The 15,874-nt window shown below is 35.8% G+C and overlaps 1 protein-coding gene across 12 annotated transcripts in view; it reads left to right on the forward strand.

The window, feature by feature from the left end:
- Window positions 1-15,874, forward strand: part of DCLK2 (doublecortin like kinase 2) — a 160,091-nt gene that overhangs the window by 16,871 nt on the left and 127,346 nt on the right. For all 12 annotated transcript variants that reach the window (XR_008617780.1, XR_008617781.1, XR_008617782.1 and 9 more), the window contains exon 2: window positions 4,807-5,141. Coding sequence is in view for 7 of the 12 variants with exons in the window: in XM_007113979.4 (XP_007114041.2) it covers window positions 4,807-5,141 (335 nt within the window). In the remaining 5 variants the exon portion in view is untranslated. The remainder of the gene's footprint in view (window positions 1-4,806; window positions 5,142-15,874) is intronic.

Consider the following 15,874-nt stretch of genomic DNA (forward strand, 5'->3'; position numbering starts at 1 on the left):
GTTCCCTTTTCTCCACACCCTCTCCAGCATTTATTGTTTCTAGAGTTTTTGATGATGGCCAATCTGACCGGTGTGAGATGATATCTCATTGTCGTTTTGATTTGCATTTCTCTAATGATTAATGATGTTGAGCATTCTTTCATGTGTTTGTTGGCGATCTGTATATCTTCTTTGGAGAAATGTCTATTTAGTTCTTCTGCCCATTTTTGGATTGGGTTGTTTGTTTTTTTGTTATTGAGCTGCATGAGTTGCTTATAAATTTTGGATATTAATCCTTTGTCAGTTGCTTCATTTGCAAATATTTTCCCCCATTCTGAGGGTTGTCTTTTTGATGGTTTCCTTTGCTGTGCAAAAGCTTTTAAGTTTCATTCGGTCTCATTTGTTTATTTTTGTTTTTATTTCCATTTCTCTAGGAGATGGGTCAAAAAGGATCTTGCTGTGATTTATGTCATAGAGTGTTCTGCCTATGTTTTCCTCTAAGAGTTTGATAGTGTCTGGCCTTACATTTAGGTCTTTAATCCATTTTGAGTTTATTTTTGTGTATGGTGTTAGGGAGTGTTCTAATTTCATACTTTTACATGTACCTGTCCAGTTTTCCCAGCACCACTTATTGAAGAGGCTGTCTTTTCTCCGCTGTTATAGTCTTGCCTCCTTTATCAAAGATAAAGTGACCATATGTGTGTGGGTTTATCTCTGGGCTTTCTGTCCTGTTCCATTGATCTATATTTCTGTTTTTGTGCCAGTACCATATTGTATTGACAGCTCTGTGGAGGATGAGGGGGGCTCATGAACTACTCTAATCTGGGGAGAAAAGAGAGGGAGCAGGGTTGAAGGGGATGGGTTCCAGAGATGCTTAGACCAAGTCAACAGTTTTGCTAAATCTGTTGAATATGGGGCAAAAAGAAGAGAGACAGGAGTTTTGGTTTTTGCCTGGGTGACTGTGTAGGTGGTGATTTCATTAAGTTGGGGAATTCCAGAAGAGAAGTGTTTGCAGTCGGGTGGCAATCGTGGGGAGTGAAGTTAGTTTTAGACTTGTGGCACGCGAGACAGCTGTAGATGATCTCGTAGAGATGCTCCTTAAGTGGTTTGAACTCAAGAAAGGACTGGGCTGGAGATGTCTCAGAGTCCGGGTGGTGATTGAAGCTGTGGGATGTGGCTGCCCACAGAGAGTCTAAGGAGGATGAGGTGGATGCAGGGGAGGAGGGGGTCCTGAAAAGCAGACCGAGAAGGGGCTACCAAAGAAGTAAGAGGTAAGCCAAAAGAAATTAGATCCTGGAAGCTGAGGAGGAAAATGATCTGCAGGATGAGAATCGTGACTGGTGTCCAGCGCCCTCAGAAGACGGCAAGTGAAATTACAAGAAGTGCTTGGCATTTGGCAGTTAGGAGAGAAGTATTTGGGATCAGGGTGTTTCAGCCCGGGGAACACAGGGAGCAAAGGTGATGCTGCAGTGAGCAGATCGTGGGCAAGGAAGTGGGAGAAACCAGGTGAGGAGCTGGGCAGTGAATGGAAGCCAAAGCACATTAGGTGGAGTGGGGCGAGGAATGAAGAGGGGTAAGATCTGTGTGTGCTACAGTGGGAGATACTATATAAAGTCCTGTGCAGTTAAATGGAGGAGAGAAGGAGAACGTGCCTGAAACCTCAGCATGAGGAGCAGGAAGGACCCACATGTTGCGAGAGACTTAACATTGAATAGGAGGAGGATACCCTTGTCACTGAAAAGGGAGAAGAGGTGGGAAAATTGGCACAGATTGAAATCCATCTGTAGGGATGACATTTTCAGAGAACAAGAAATTGGGGAGTTCCTAGATTTTAGTAGCCTCTCGCCTCTTAAATAGGAGGCAATTCATTTGGTTGAGTAAGGATGAAAGTTAATGTTAACAAGTACCCAGGCTGTATTACACAACTGTTGACAATTGGTTTGTCAACCTGCTAAATATGAAGTAATGCAGAGTGTCTCTGAACAGATAGTGGTAGGAAGCCATAGGCATGCCCCTGGAGAGAGTCAAAGGAGGTGGAAAGACTTTCTATTCCGCACTGTGCTTGAAAACAGTAAAGGTGTATAACCACTTCCTGCTTCTATCCATCCTCTTTCTACACAGAAAACAGATCCTCTTTATAAAAAAAAAAAAAAAAAGTTAATTGAAGTATAGTTGACTAACAATATTAGTTTCAGGCATATAACATAGTGATTTGATATTTTTATAGATTGCACACCCTACAAAGTTATTATAAAATATTGGCTATATTCCCCTTTTTGTACCTTACATTCCTGTGACTTATTTATTTTCTAACTAGTAGTTTGTAACTCTTAATCCTCTTCACCTATTTTGCCCCTCTCCCGACTCCCCTCCCCTCTGGTAACCACTAGTTTGTTCTCTGTAACACAAATCCTCTTCTATGTGGTATTCATGTGATCATAATTTACAAAATGATTTCCCACCAATGTCTTATGGTCAAAGAACTGCTTTTAGAGACACAGAGAGGGAGAATATGAATATGTCCGAGCGTGTGTATGTATCTCAGTTCTCTTCAGCTAAAGACCACCAAGAACATACCTGGAGGTGAACAAGTTGAGTTTGCTACTCATTGCAGAAGAATGGACATTATAGGATACCTCAGGGCAGCTCAGTAAGAGCTGCGAGAGCTGTCATAGAAATTGGACTTTGGTTTCAAGGAAGCAGGGACTCATTCTGTATTGGGTGCTGTCAGAGGAAGGACAATTCTGTGATTGAATATCTCATTAAATCCTATTTATAGTGAGAGCAGACTAGATTTAGGAAAAAGCTATAGTTGGTAACAAAAGTGGCAATCACTCATTGAGTGACCTTATTTTTGTGTCACTTTATCATAGTCCCAGAATGGCTTCATTTGATATAGATATTCTGTGAGATGATATCCCACAGAAGACCACAGGTCAGATCAGGTTATAGTAACATTGAGGTCTAGCTGTGAATGTTAGATCAATTCTGGACCTCAGGGACTGCTTTATTTTTCATATATCCGTGTATTATATATATATATATATATATATATAGACATAACACATTTATATCTTTAAGTCTAATTTTAAAGTGAGATGTTTATCCTTTCCTTGTTTTGGTGAGTGCAGTTTTAATATGTATCGGTAAGAGTTTAAAAAATTCTCTCACCATGTGTTATTTTATCCATGAATCAAGGTTCATTACTTTAGGATATACTTTTTCAGCTGTATCAGTAACATAAAATGCACTATCATTTGGAAAACTTGTTGTCTCTCTGGGGAAAGAGTAGAAAACAGAAGATTCTTGCATGGATCCAGGTGGGAAGTGGGTGGTGATGAGGGCAGAGAGGAGGGGCATTTTTAGAAATATTTAGAAGGTAGAGTGGACAGAACTTGATGTCAGAATGCAGTGTGTAGGGAAGCCAGAAGGGTGAGGGATGATGCCTAGGTTTCTAGCTGAGGAGTTTGAGTGGGAAGTGGTGTTCCTCAACAGGATGGATGGAATGGAGAAGTGACAGGTTGGCGGGGGGGTAACAAATCTGAAACAAGAATCCCTACAGTAGCATGACTCTGGTTGGGGGAAGACTGATTGCTTCTAATCAATCTTGTAGGTGCCTAGTGTCGAACAAAGAATAAGAATTTATTGTTTAACAGCAAGAGCTATAACTGCCTAAGGAACCAAAATCTTAAATGCTTTTGTCTGCCTATTCTCTCCCTGTAGGCAAATCTATATATTAAAAACAAGGCCATTAAACTGCATGTGTGAAAAAATAATGAATTCTTTTTGAGTCAGAAGATACCTTGGAGAAAATTTTAGAGTGTAATCCTTTTATCTTGCATGCCAGAAAGTTGAGACTGAAAAGAAGTGGGTGACTTCTGAGTTTCCTGAGAGGAAACGTGTGATTTTTCAACATAAAGTTTTGGAACTTAAAATTAATGAACATTGAATCAGTTAACCAATTGACACATACTATAGTTTTTATGTTTTACTTAGTGAAAATTAAGCAGAAGGCTACATGAATAATGAACACATCATTTTAACTACTAAATATCCTTTCTCATTTAAGTAGACAATGAGAAGGTTGTCTGTTTAAACTATTTTAAATTCATATTCTTCCATTAAGGAAAAAATGCGGTATGTTTCTTTGAGCTGTCAAAACTCTCCCTTCATTTGTGCAGTGCTTCATTAATTGAGTAAATGATCATATAACTGAATATGTGAATTTAGTCAGCTATGTGACTTTAGTAGTAACTTTTCTTTGATTAGGGCTGAAATCTGTAATTGGAAAGAAGAGGAAGACAGTTTTATTTCTTTATGAGAATGTATTATTTTGTGATACGTGATACAGTTATTTCTTCCAGAATGAGACATTAAAAATTAAATTAGTTAATGGACTTTTAGAAGTAGAGAGTACCTTAGAATTCACCTGGTTCAACAACTTCCCTTTACAGATACTGATGTTGGGAAGCAAAGTGCAGGGACTTCCCTGGTGGTCCAGTGGTGAGGACACTGCGCTTTCACTGTTGAGGGCGCGGGTTCTGTCCCTGGTTGGGAAACTAAGATCCCGTAAGCTGCTCTATCCAGGGTGACATTTGACCAGAATAAAACCCAGATCTCTAGTTTCTCCGTCCAGTGCATTTCATTCTAATGTATGCTATTCTCTCAAAACCAACCTAGATGCTATTGAAAAGAAAGGGGTGTGGGTAGAATGCCAAACCTGTTAAGTTGAGGATTCACTTAATGGGTTTCTAGCATTTTTGCTTCATACAAAATGCTCCTGCGGTGGGGATAACCACGTTGATAAAACTGATTTTTGCTTTTTAGGTGAGAGTTACGTGTGTGCGTCGAATGAACCTTTTCGTAAAGTTGATTACACCAAAAACATTAATCCAAACTGGTCTGTGAACATCAAGGGAGGGACCACCCGAGCCTTGGCTGCTCCCTCCTCAGTGAAGAGTGAAGTGAAGGAAAGTAAAGATTTCATCAAACCCAAATTAGTGACTGTGATTCGAAGTGGAGTGAAGCCTAGAAAAGCTGTGCGGATCCTTCTGAATAAGAAGACTGCTCATTCCTTCGAACAGGTCTTAACAGATATCACCGAAGCCATTAAACTGGACTCAGGAGTGGTGAAGAGGCTCTGCACGCTGGACGGGAAGCAGGTAGGATGTTTCCAGCCCCACGCTCTCTGTCTTACTTTTAAACTCTCCCTGTACCACGGTGGTTACATAGTTAATATGAATTTCATAGTTCCCTAGAAGTTATTCTAGCAGTGCTACTTGTGAGGGGCCTGTGTGTGTTGGCCTTGATCATGAAAAATGTAAGTGGCTTACCTGTCTCTTTACCCAAGTATCTCAAAAGTAAATGTAGAGAAATCTATCATATACTTCTTATGGCTATTGGAAGGGAAATGTAAACTACTTCTTCTTTTTTTTTCTTTAATTGAAGTACAGTTGATTTACAGTGTTGTGTTAATTACTGCTGTGCAACAGAGTGATTCAGTTATACATGTATATACTTTTAAAAATATTCTTTTCCATTATGGTTTATCATAGGATATTGAATATAGTTCCCTTTGCTATACAGTAGGACCTTGTTGTTTATCCATTCTATTTATAAAAGCTTACATCTGCTAACCCCATACTCACACTCCATCCCTCCCTCAGCCTTCTCCCCCTTGGCAGCCACAGTCTGTTCTCTATGTCCATGATTCTGTTTATGTTTCAGGGATAGGTTCATTGTGCCGTATTTTAGATTTCACATATAAGTGATATCATATGGAATTTGTCTTTCTTTTTCTGACTTCACTTAGTATGATAATCTCTAGTTGCATCCATGTTGCTGCAAATGGCATTATTTCGTTCTTTTTTATGGCTGAGTAGTATTCCATTGTGTATATATACCACATCTTCTTTATCCATTCATCTGTCAATGGACATTTAGGTTGTTTCCGTGTCTTGGCTATTATGAATAGTGCTGCTATGAACATAGCGGTGCATGGATCTTTTTGAATTACAGTTTTGTCCGGGTATATGCCCGGGAGTGGGATTGCTGGATCATATGGTAATTCTATTTTTAGTTTTCTGAGGAACCTCCATATTGTTTTCCACAGTGGTTGCACCAGAAGGGAAATGTAAACTTCTAAGGAAAGAGTGTATGTTGAAGAGGCTTCCTACATTAAATGGGATATTCTCTAGTTAAGAATAAGAACATCTGTTGACCAGTAGAGTCAGTATGGGTTTCAGTAAATCACAGAAGTAAAAATAAAAGATATTTAATGCTTTCGGAAAAGCCTTTCGTCCCTACTTTTGTATAATATAGGAAATGCCTTTCAAAGAATGTTCTTTTATAGGAATGTCCATTTGAGTGTCATAGGAAACAATAGAGGTAATTAAGCAGCATTTCTGAAAAATGTACACAAATTACACAGGAAGATGCAGGCCAAGTTATGGTAACAATATACCAGGGAATCTAATAGACTAAAAAAAATGGAGCAAATTGCAGGAATGCATGAATAGCAGTTATACAAGTATTGAGTTTCATAACAATCAGATTATCATTCCTAAAAAGAAACATGAGGCTTCTAAAATGTATTTCTTCCTAATTTCAATAAAGTTAAGTTGTTTAGATTTACATTGTACTAAACTATAGTTTCCAGCATTCAATTTGTTTCTTCATTCCATTTTGTTTCTTCCCTCTAACATAATTTATTTTGAAGTGTTTGGCTTGTGTAGTGCTGAGAATGAATAATATAAAACACTGGAGTGGTGTCTTCTGGAAAAACACAATTAGTTTCTAATTTTCTAAGAGCAGATCTAGTTACTGGGTTGTTATCATAAACATAAACAAAATTTTTCAAAATACGTTCTGAAAATTCCTGTAGATTATAGTGAGTTTACAATGACTTTTCTAATTAATTAAATTAATAGTTAGAAGGCATAACGTTTCACAGCAGCCTGCCCCAAGATAGGTTCACAGTATGAATGGAAATAGACACTTTACAAATTGAGTTAATAGCACATCACAACACAAAACACCTTAAGATTCACCCTGCAAATAAGTGAAAAAAAAATTAGACCACAAGACAGAAAGGAGATTTGGTAAATCAAATAGCTGATTTTTGGTGGACACAGTGAAGACAGGAAATGGGGGAGACAAATATTTAAGATACCTAATGAAAGGAAAAATGAAAAAGCTGAAGCAAATTAGAAAACATAAATGGCGTATAAACAGGAAATTCAATAAAGATTTTAAAAACTGAAACAGATTTGGAAATCTACAAATAAATGTTGTTCAGGGAAAATGTAAGTAAAATATAGAAGTTGAACAGCTAATTGAAATAGAAATCACTGAAATTTTAATAGGTATTTAAAAAAAGTTATCTTTGAAAAGGCTCCAGACTAGAAATATTCATATGTAAAATTGTTAACTAAAGCACAAGCAACCCAAATCACCAATATGTTAAAGAATAATGCTGTTATGAGTAGACTTATGACAGAAATTACAGGATGGCTTACTATTAAGAAACCTGTTTATCCATGAGATCTAGAGGAAAAAGCATGATAGTATACACAGTCCCCCCAAAATGTCGCAAAGGCATTTGACAAAATACAAAATCTATATACAGTTAAAGAATTAGTAATAAACATGGAAGGTGAATTCTCTAATGCAATAAAAAAAGAAAAATTCCTATCTGAAACAAAAAATCCATGTATTGGTAAACAAATGAGTTACAGGAAGCATTTCTATGACAGGTACAAGATAAAGACACCTGATCGCACCTAGTACTCAACATTCTTCTATACATTCTTCCTGATTTTTATTTATAGTTTAATTGCAATTTCCATAAGAATGTAAATGAATTTGTTTTGGAGGGAGGGGAGCGATACCTGACAAAGTGATTTTAAAAGTTAACCTGGAAAAATAAGCAGGAAAATTTTGGAAATAATGATTAATGGGCTCTCATGCTACCAAATATTAAATCAGCATCCTCATAACCATACCAAAAAGAAATTCCAGGTGTTTTAAAAATATAGGTGTCAAAATGAGACACAAGAATGAAAGGAAAATTTGTCAATAGTTATGTTGAAATGGGAAAGGATTCTCTAAGTAGTAAAGAAGTGGAAAAATCAGAGGGAAAAGTTGATTGGTTGGACATAAAAATTAAACATTTCTAGATGTCCATGCACCCCAGTGTTCATTACAGCACTATTTACAATAGCCAGGTCATGGAAGCAACCTAAATGTCCATTGACAGACAAATGGATAAAGAAGATGTGGTACATATATACAATGGAATACTACTCAGCCATAACAAGGAACAAAATTGGGTCATTTGTAGAGATGTGGATGGACTTAGAGACTGTCATACAGAGTGAAGTAAGTCAGAAAGAGAGAAACAAATATCATGTATTAATGCATATATGTGAAATCTAGAAAAATGGTATAGATGAACTGGTTTGCAAGGCAGAAATAGAGACACAGATGTAGAGAACAAACGTATGGACACCAAGGGGGGAAAGTGGGGGCAGGGGTGGTGGTGGGATGAATTGGGAGATTGGGATTGACATGTATACACTAATAGGTGTAAAATAAATAACTAATAAGAACCTACTATATAAAAATAAAATTCAAACAATAAAAAAAGAGAAAAAATTTTTTAAAAAGACTTAAAGAAAATTTCTTGATGTCAAGCAAGGGTTATATGCGTTTATGTTGAGTCATACTAGTTTAATATGAAAAAAACCCCACTACAATGGAAAAGTAGATAAAGGGCCAAACAGACAATTTGAGAAGGTAGGATTATAAATCGTAAGCATAAAAAAAGTTCAGTCTCGCTAATAAAAATGTGAATTAAGGCAATGAGATATTCATATTTAAAATTGACAGGTTTTTTTTAAAAACAGAAAATGTCTGTTATTTTTTAATGTGCAGTGAATTGGCATTCTCAGTGATGGAAGTGCAAATTTCATAATCTTTATTGAAAGCAATTTATTATGTACAACCCAAAAATATTTTTACTATTTGAACTAGTAAATTAACTTCTAGGAGTTTATCCTAAATAATTGAAGATGCAAACATAATTATGCATAAAAATTTGCATCCCAGCAATAAGAGCAAAAGATTGGAAACAATTTAAAATCTCTAAAGTAAAAAACAGTTAAATGATTTGACCATAGAATTTATATGTAGTGGGCATTGAAAATTGTGTTGGGGGAATATTTAAAGACATGGGGAAATGTTAAGTGGAAAAAGCAAGAAAAAAACTCTGTAGTATGTTTTCAATCTATGTTAAGAAAGAAGAGTGAGGAAGAAAATTTTTTTAATGAATTCAGAAGGAGAAAACATTATAATTGCCATCAGAAATCCAGTATTTGCTGTTCTGATTTCCACTGCTTCTTTCTCATGTCTGCTTAGAAGCAGAAACTCAAGCACTGAGAAAGAAAGCAAGGCTGATTTCAATCAGATTGAAGAAATTAAAACATTGAGTTAATCGTTGAAATTTTGGCATGTGGTTATAAAATGTTAGTATCACTTTTGTCACTCTTTATGTCTTGTAAAAATTAAAATATTATTTACCACTGCCAAGAAAAGAGATATTTTTAAACTTTGAAATAAAATGTTTATTTGGAAAAATTAGAGATTTCATTTTAATAGACACAGCTTTGGATATTATATTTTCAGATTGCCAGGTATCCTTAAAAGCTGTAGTTTTCTAGGCACTGATTCAACATTTGTACTATAAGTGGACTTATATTTAAACTTCAAGTCTGTCTTTTGCTTGGTTTATGTTATAAGTATAAAGAGCGAGGAAATCTTGCTTTGAAATAGCCTAAGAGATTTTTCTTGTTCTTAAGATTAATGCAGACCTTTAAATGGACAGTGTTCATTTTGAATTTTTTCCATAAAATGATTTTTAAAAAATTATCTGCTTTCTGAAAATTCTCAGGAACAGCTTTGCTTAGGTGAAGAGAAAGGAACTAAGATGTGTTCATGAGTTGTCCCTGTACAAAATTTTAGACCATCTGCCTTGACTTTAATGTTCTTTTTCCTGGTTACTTCCTACTCAGATTTGTTGTTTTCATTTTAATTAGTCTGATCTTTGACACAGGATAGAGATTAAACAATTTATAGGCAATTCATCGTGAGCAGTCAATGAGCCCATTCTGATACTTGTGCTAGAGTTTCAAGGGGCCCTGCTTATCTTTTATGGGCTTGAAAACTTTCTTGATTGAAGAAGCAATGGGGTGTCTTGTGCCAGTTAGCATTCATGTTGTGAAAACGATGTCCCTAAAATCTTTTCTTCCCTCAGAATGGATGATCACATCTTCCTAGTAGTATTGTCTCCATTTACAAGGTCTGACTTGGTTAGTACAACTAATTGATGTATTTTATGTCTCTTTATGAAATCACTTAAAATAAAATCACATTTTAGGATTTTATCCATGTTAACTCTTGGGTTTTCTTCAGTGTCAAGACATGGTTCTCAGCTGGGCACACTTTTACCCCTAGGGAACATTTGGTAATGTCTGGAGTCATTCTTTGATTGTCTTGACTGGAGGTGGGGATTCTACTGGTATCTAGTGGGTAGAGGCCAGGGAAACTGCTAATCGTCCTGAAGTGCACAGGACAGCCACAGCATAATTCTCTGGGTCCAAAATGTCAGTAATGCTGAGATTCAGAAATCTTGGTGTAAAGTAAGTGAAATGATTCAAAGGGAAATGATACTTATTAAAATAGTAACTTTGTTATCGGTTAGGCCACATGATATAAGTTCTGTTTATCTCAGACCTTAGAGGTGTTCTCACTTTCTGTCCACTTTTTATGTAATTGAGGCAGGTGTGTTAGAATGTCATGGTTTGTACTCTTGTCCAGGATTTCAAACTTTTTGTCTTCGTTGTGTGAGGCTGACATACAGTTGGGTAGTTGGGTAGTATAGCTTCACAGGGGATTAAATAAAGATGTCCCAAATCATTTCACCTGTATTTAAAGAGAAGCCTAAGAAATCAGGATTTAGTCTCGTGAAGTTTTAAGTATTTAATACTTAAAAGTGATAGCATGATTATCAATTTTTAAAAAATATACAACCTAGGTATTTATAGATGGGATGACTAGAAAAAAGCATTCGTAAATAGAAGTCATCACTATTCCCCTAAGTAGTTTTCTTTGAACTCGCAATTAATTTAGATTAAATGCTTGACTTTTGTTTTCCTTCTTAAAAACAAAATCTTCTTGAACTTTTAAGTTAAATTGTATAGAAAAACAGGGTTTACTTTTTAAATTTTTTGAAAAACAAAGTGACTTTCTCAGAATAAACTGCAGCAGGGTGGTAGTTCTTTTTAAAAATATATCTTTATTCTGTTAAGGAACTGAAAGATCCAAATATAGCTTTAGTCCACATGTGTAAAAAATTCTAGCTTTTAGCTTTCCCAGAAACAGCAGAGTTTTAACATAAAAGAAACATGCTTAGTGGAATTTTGGAACAAGTTGATTCTTGTCATGGGCAGAGACAAAACAGACTCAAAAATTGCTAGCAGTTGATGCTTTGGGGGTAAAATACTTCCAGACTTTGGGACCGCTGCCAGCCTCAGGATGCCCATGTGCTGTGGGTCCTTCTTGGGGAACATGGCAACCTCTTGGAGTGCATTCATCTTATCAGCCGTATTAGAGTTTATGAAGGTTTCCATCCTCACTTTTTTAAATGTTTATTTCATGGGTACTATACTATTAATAATATTTATTTAGTATCTTTTATTTTTCCAGCATCACATTTTCTAGTGAAGATTCATTTCTTTGTAATGACCCAACTGTACTTACTTAAAACAATCTCTCTTCAAATTGCTGCAGAAAAATCACATGGTTGAATTTTTCCTTGACGTAGATGAGAACAGTTCGGTTTTAATTCTCACTCTGCTGCCAATGCATGCACATCCTTTTGTAGATAATAGAAATCCAGACAACAGTGTTTTGTCCTCTTAGATAAATTCACACCTCTGAAGTGTGGGTAGCTGATCTATCTCCAGTAATGGAAGATTTATCCCAATCGGGAATTAACAGACTGTGAGTAACTAGTGGGATTTTTCAGTACAGCTGGAGTCCAGGTATAGAAAGGTATTTTCATTTGTTCTTCGATTCCTCATCTAAGCAGATATATCTCTGCCCTTAAAAGGGGGGGGGGAGAAGCTTACTTTTTGTTTTTTATTTAATGAACGCTTTTTTTCAAAGAGTGATCTGAAAAGTGGGAAGAAAGAAGAAAGCATTTAGAGATCCCTCTTCAAGTAAAGTTTGTGTTTTGCCATTCTGATATCCATGGTGTAGGCAATTTCCCCTGGCCTTAAATAATACCTTCTCCTTTTTAATGGGAAACTGAAGGAAAAACTAAAATCCTGTTAGTAATGATGGCAGTTGAAAATTAGGAGAAGAGATGCTTAAGAAAAACAATTTTAGCTCTCAGTGAATTATGCAAGGTAAAGTGTAGGTGAGATAAAAATGACGTTACCGCGAACTCCTTATTCTTTTGATGTCTAAGTTGGAGTAATGCATAGAACGTAAAGATTGTATTGAATTAGTTTCATTTTGTTATAAATGAATTTTCCACTGATTATAATAATTATTAAAATATATATTTTGTCACGTATGTATTGTGCAGTGCTTAGAATAATAGATTAATTAGATAATAGCTCATCGTTTACTGTGTCAGGCATTATGTTGTGCTGTACATTAGTCTTCTCCACTAATCTTCATAGCAGCCTTGAGAGTTAGGTAGTGCATTTTCCACTTAGTAGTGGGCGAGTTGAAGTAAAGGGAAATCAAGAATCATGCAGCTGGTGGCGGAGCTGGGGTTCATATCCAGAGTGTGATCCTAGATCCCGCACTTTCCACAGCTACGGTATAAGCCACCTGTGGTCAGGCTTTGGGAAAGGCTTCAGTGATAATGCGGGACAGGACAAATAACTAATAAGAAAAACAGGTTATGTCAAAAAAAAATCTTTCTTAAGTTTTAGAGTGATGCAGTTTTACCTGGGGTTTCTCTAAAATCTGTGTAATAATAGGTCGTGTGGTAAAATTATACTCGGAGTAGGATATGAAAAATGAAATAATAGGTTAAGGAGTGATTATATGCTTGACAAAAAGATGACTCAGGGTTATTTTATAGATTAAAAAAAATTAAAGTATATGACATTGCAGAAAGTTTAGAAAATAGAGGAAAATCTAAATGCACAATCCTTCCATTTTAGCCCTTTGTTTTCGTAATTGAGTATTCCTATCAATATTTTCATATACACATGTTTTTGTCTCTCTTTTAAGAGAAAACTACCCAGGTAAAATCAGTATATTTCTATTGGAGAAATGCAAAGAATGAAAGTTTTTTTCACATCTGCCCTGCTTCCCCAATCTCACTCTACTTCTTAAAAGGAACCACCTAATAAGTTTTGTTAATGCAATTTAAATACATATATACACCTAGTTTTTACATAACATGGTTTTTATGTGTAATCGTGTATCCTGCTTTTTTCACTTGTTAATCATACTCTTCCGTGTTATATAATCTGCACATTTCATACTTAAATGACTGAATAATGGTCAATTGGCTAGATAGACTGTAATTTCTCTAATGTATTGCTGGACATTTGGCTTGTTTCCAGCTTTTCATTCTTTTATCCTCTGATCATCTTGCTACATGTAGATTTTAACATCATTGGATCAGTTCCTTTCTTTAGGATGGATTCCTAGAGGCAGATTAGTAGAAGAGACTCTTACGGATTTGGGGGTTTCAGAGATACAATCAAAGCTGTAGACACAAAGTTGTCCTAGTTGGCAATGCTCCTGGCATGTGCCCCAGTATTTCTGAAGCTAGGAGAGGCTTAGGAGTGGATTAGACATGACAGCCGGGTAGAAAATGGTCATAATTTGATTTTTTTGCATGGAAAAGTGTACATTCTGCACAATTCCTGTTGTGTAAATTGAAGCCTACATGCATTCCTCTTACCACCTTTGCTACTTTCTGTTCTAGAGAGTAGTTTAAGGAGAAAAGCCAGTTGACCTGTGTATCAGTTTTATATTCAAGGCAAGTGACGACCAACTGGTCTTGAAAACATTAAGCTTAGTAGGGAGAAACCTTTTTTTTTTTTTTTTTTTAAGCAAATAGCCCATATTATGGTACTACATCACCTTAATCTTGAACGGAAGGACCCATCATTTCATTCAGTTTTTTGTTTGTTTTTTTAATAACCTTTGCCTAGATATCAAAAATCCCCGGAGTATATTTCTGGTATTTAGTGAAGTCAGGTAACTTTTTGCTTTGTGGTACTTTGACTCAGAATTGAGTCAAGGATATTACTTGCAGTAGTCACTTTGTAAACCTCATTGCTTTTGGTCATAGCTAACTTTTGGATTTGTTTTGTTGTTTTTGTATGCTATCACGAGTGTCTGCTGATCACAACTTCTACCAATATGTGTAATATATAGTAGTACTTTACAAGTTTTACTAGATTTTATGAAAGGGTCATTTATTCATCATGCCTTATGGTAAAAACAAGGACAGGTGCAAAGTCAGCATGGTGTTTTAGAATGTATAATTGAGATAGGAAATTTAGTCCAGCTTGCTAATTTTATAGGTGAGAAATCTTTCAGGGCTCATAATAGCTTTTGAGAACCTGATGAAATCTGTGGCTCTTCTCTTCCAATTAAAGCCTGACTCAAAATTTTGCATATGATCAGCTTGTTTGCAGTTTAAGAAACTCTTCTTTGGCCTGTTTTACTCTCTTCCCTTTAGTAGGGGGACGTGTTTTATTTTCAGCCTTAAAGTCATTGATTTTTCTAGAGAGCAAACGTTAAGCTTGACCGTGGTCATCCATGTTCTTAGGGTGCTGCCTCATAGAAGAGGAATTAATTGAATCTAAACTAAAAATCGCTTCATGGAGAAAAATAGTGCTAGAGTCTGTATTTGCGTTTTCAGTAACCCTGTGCAATTTTCTAGATTTAAAAATTAACCTCTTGCATTTTTCTTAAGTAAGGAAGAGCACCACATTTCAAAGCTAGTAAGACTAACTTTCATGAATATTCTGTGTACGTGTATTTTTAGAACATTTTAATTGTACTCCAATGAGCTGCCAGACTCCCAGCAAAGTGTTGGAAAGCTTGTAGTCATTAGAGGTTCGCCTCCACAGAAGTTTAATTCTCTGGGCCTGAGGAGTGTTAGAAATGAAGCAACACTTACCCAGAAGGAGCAGTCTGGTTTTCCTTATGCATTTCAGGCTCGTTTAAGACTTGAAACAGTAAAGTTTTATTTTAAATTTTCTTTTTTTGTTTTATAATGGTTTATGGTAAACTTCTCTAAATGTGAGCGTAAAGACATTTGATTATATTTTTAAATATTGCTCTTTGTTTGCCCACATGATAAGTCATTAAATGCCATTTTAAGTATGAGTTGTGGAAGATATTTAAATATCTGTGTATTGGTACTTATTAAAACTGACATTAGTTAACATGGTTGTGTTTCTGAAGGATTAAGTCTGTTAAACACTTAGTCTTTGGTATCATTTATGCTATGTGTTTTTAGTGGTAAAATATTATGGCTACACATGCCATTGTGAAAATGCAAATTAAAAAGACAGGCTTTCTTTTTATAAAATGCAAAAGTTGTGTAACTGGAAACTTGTAAAAGCCCAGTTAGGTAACTTAATGCACATTTTAAATGTCTTTTCACTTAATACAGTAGTCCAGACTTTTACATGTAGATAAAAGGTTTAACTTTTCTAGAAGTTTTAAAAGTGATTTTTGCTTCCAGAGTATTCTTGCCTGGGCAGCACTAGTCAATCAATGTCTTAATCACTTCTTGAATTTCTAGGAGTTACGAGAGTTGAGGTCACTGTGATTTGTGCCCTAAGGAGCT

The sequence above is a fragment of the Physeter macrocephalus genome, chromosome 7 (genome assembly GCF_002837175.3).
Source record: "Physeter macrocephalus isolate SW-GA chromosome 7, ASM283717v5, whole genome shotgun sequence".
Taxonomy (NCBI): Eukaryota; Metazoa; Chordata; class Mammalia; order Artiodactyla; family Physeteridae; genus Physeter; species Physeter macrocephalus.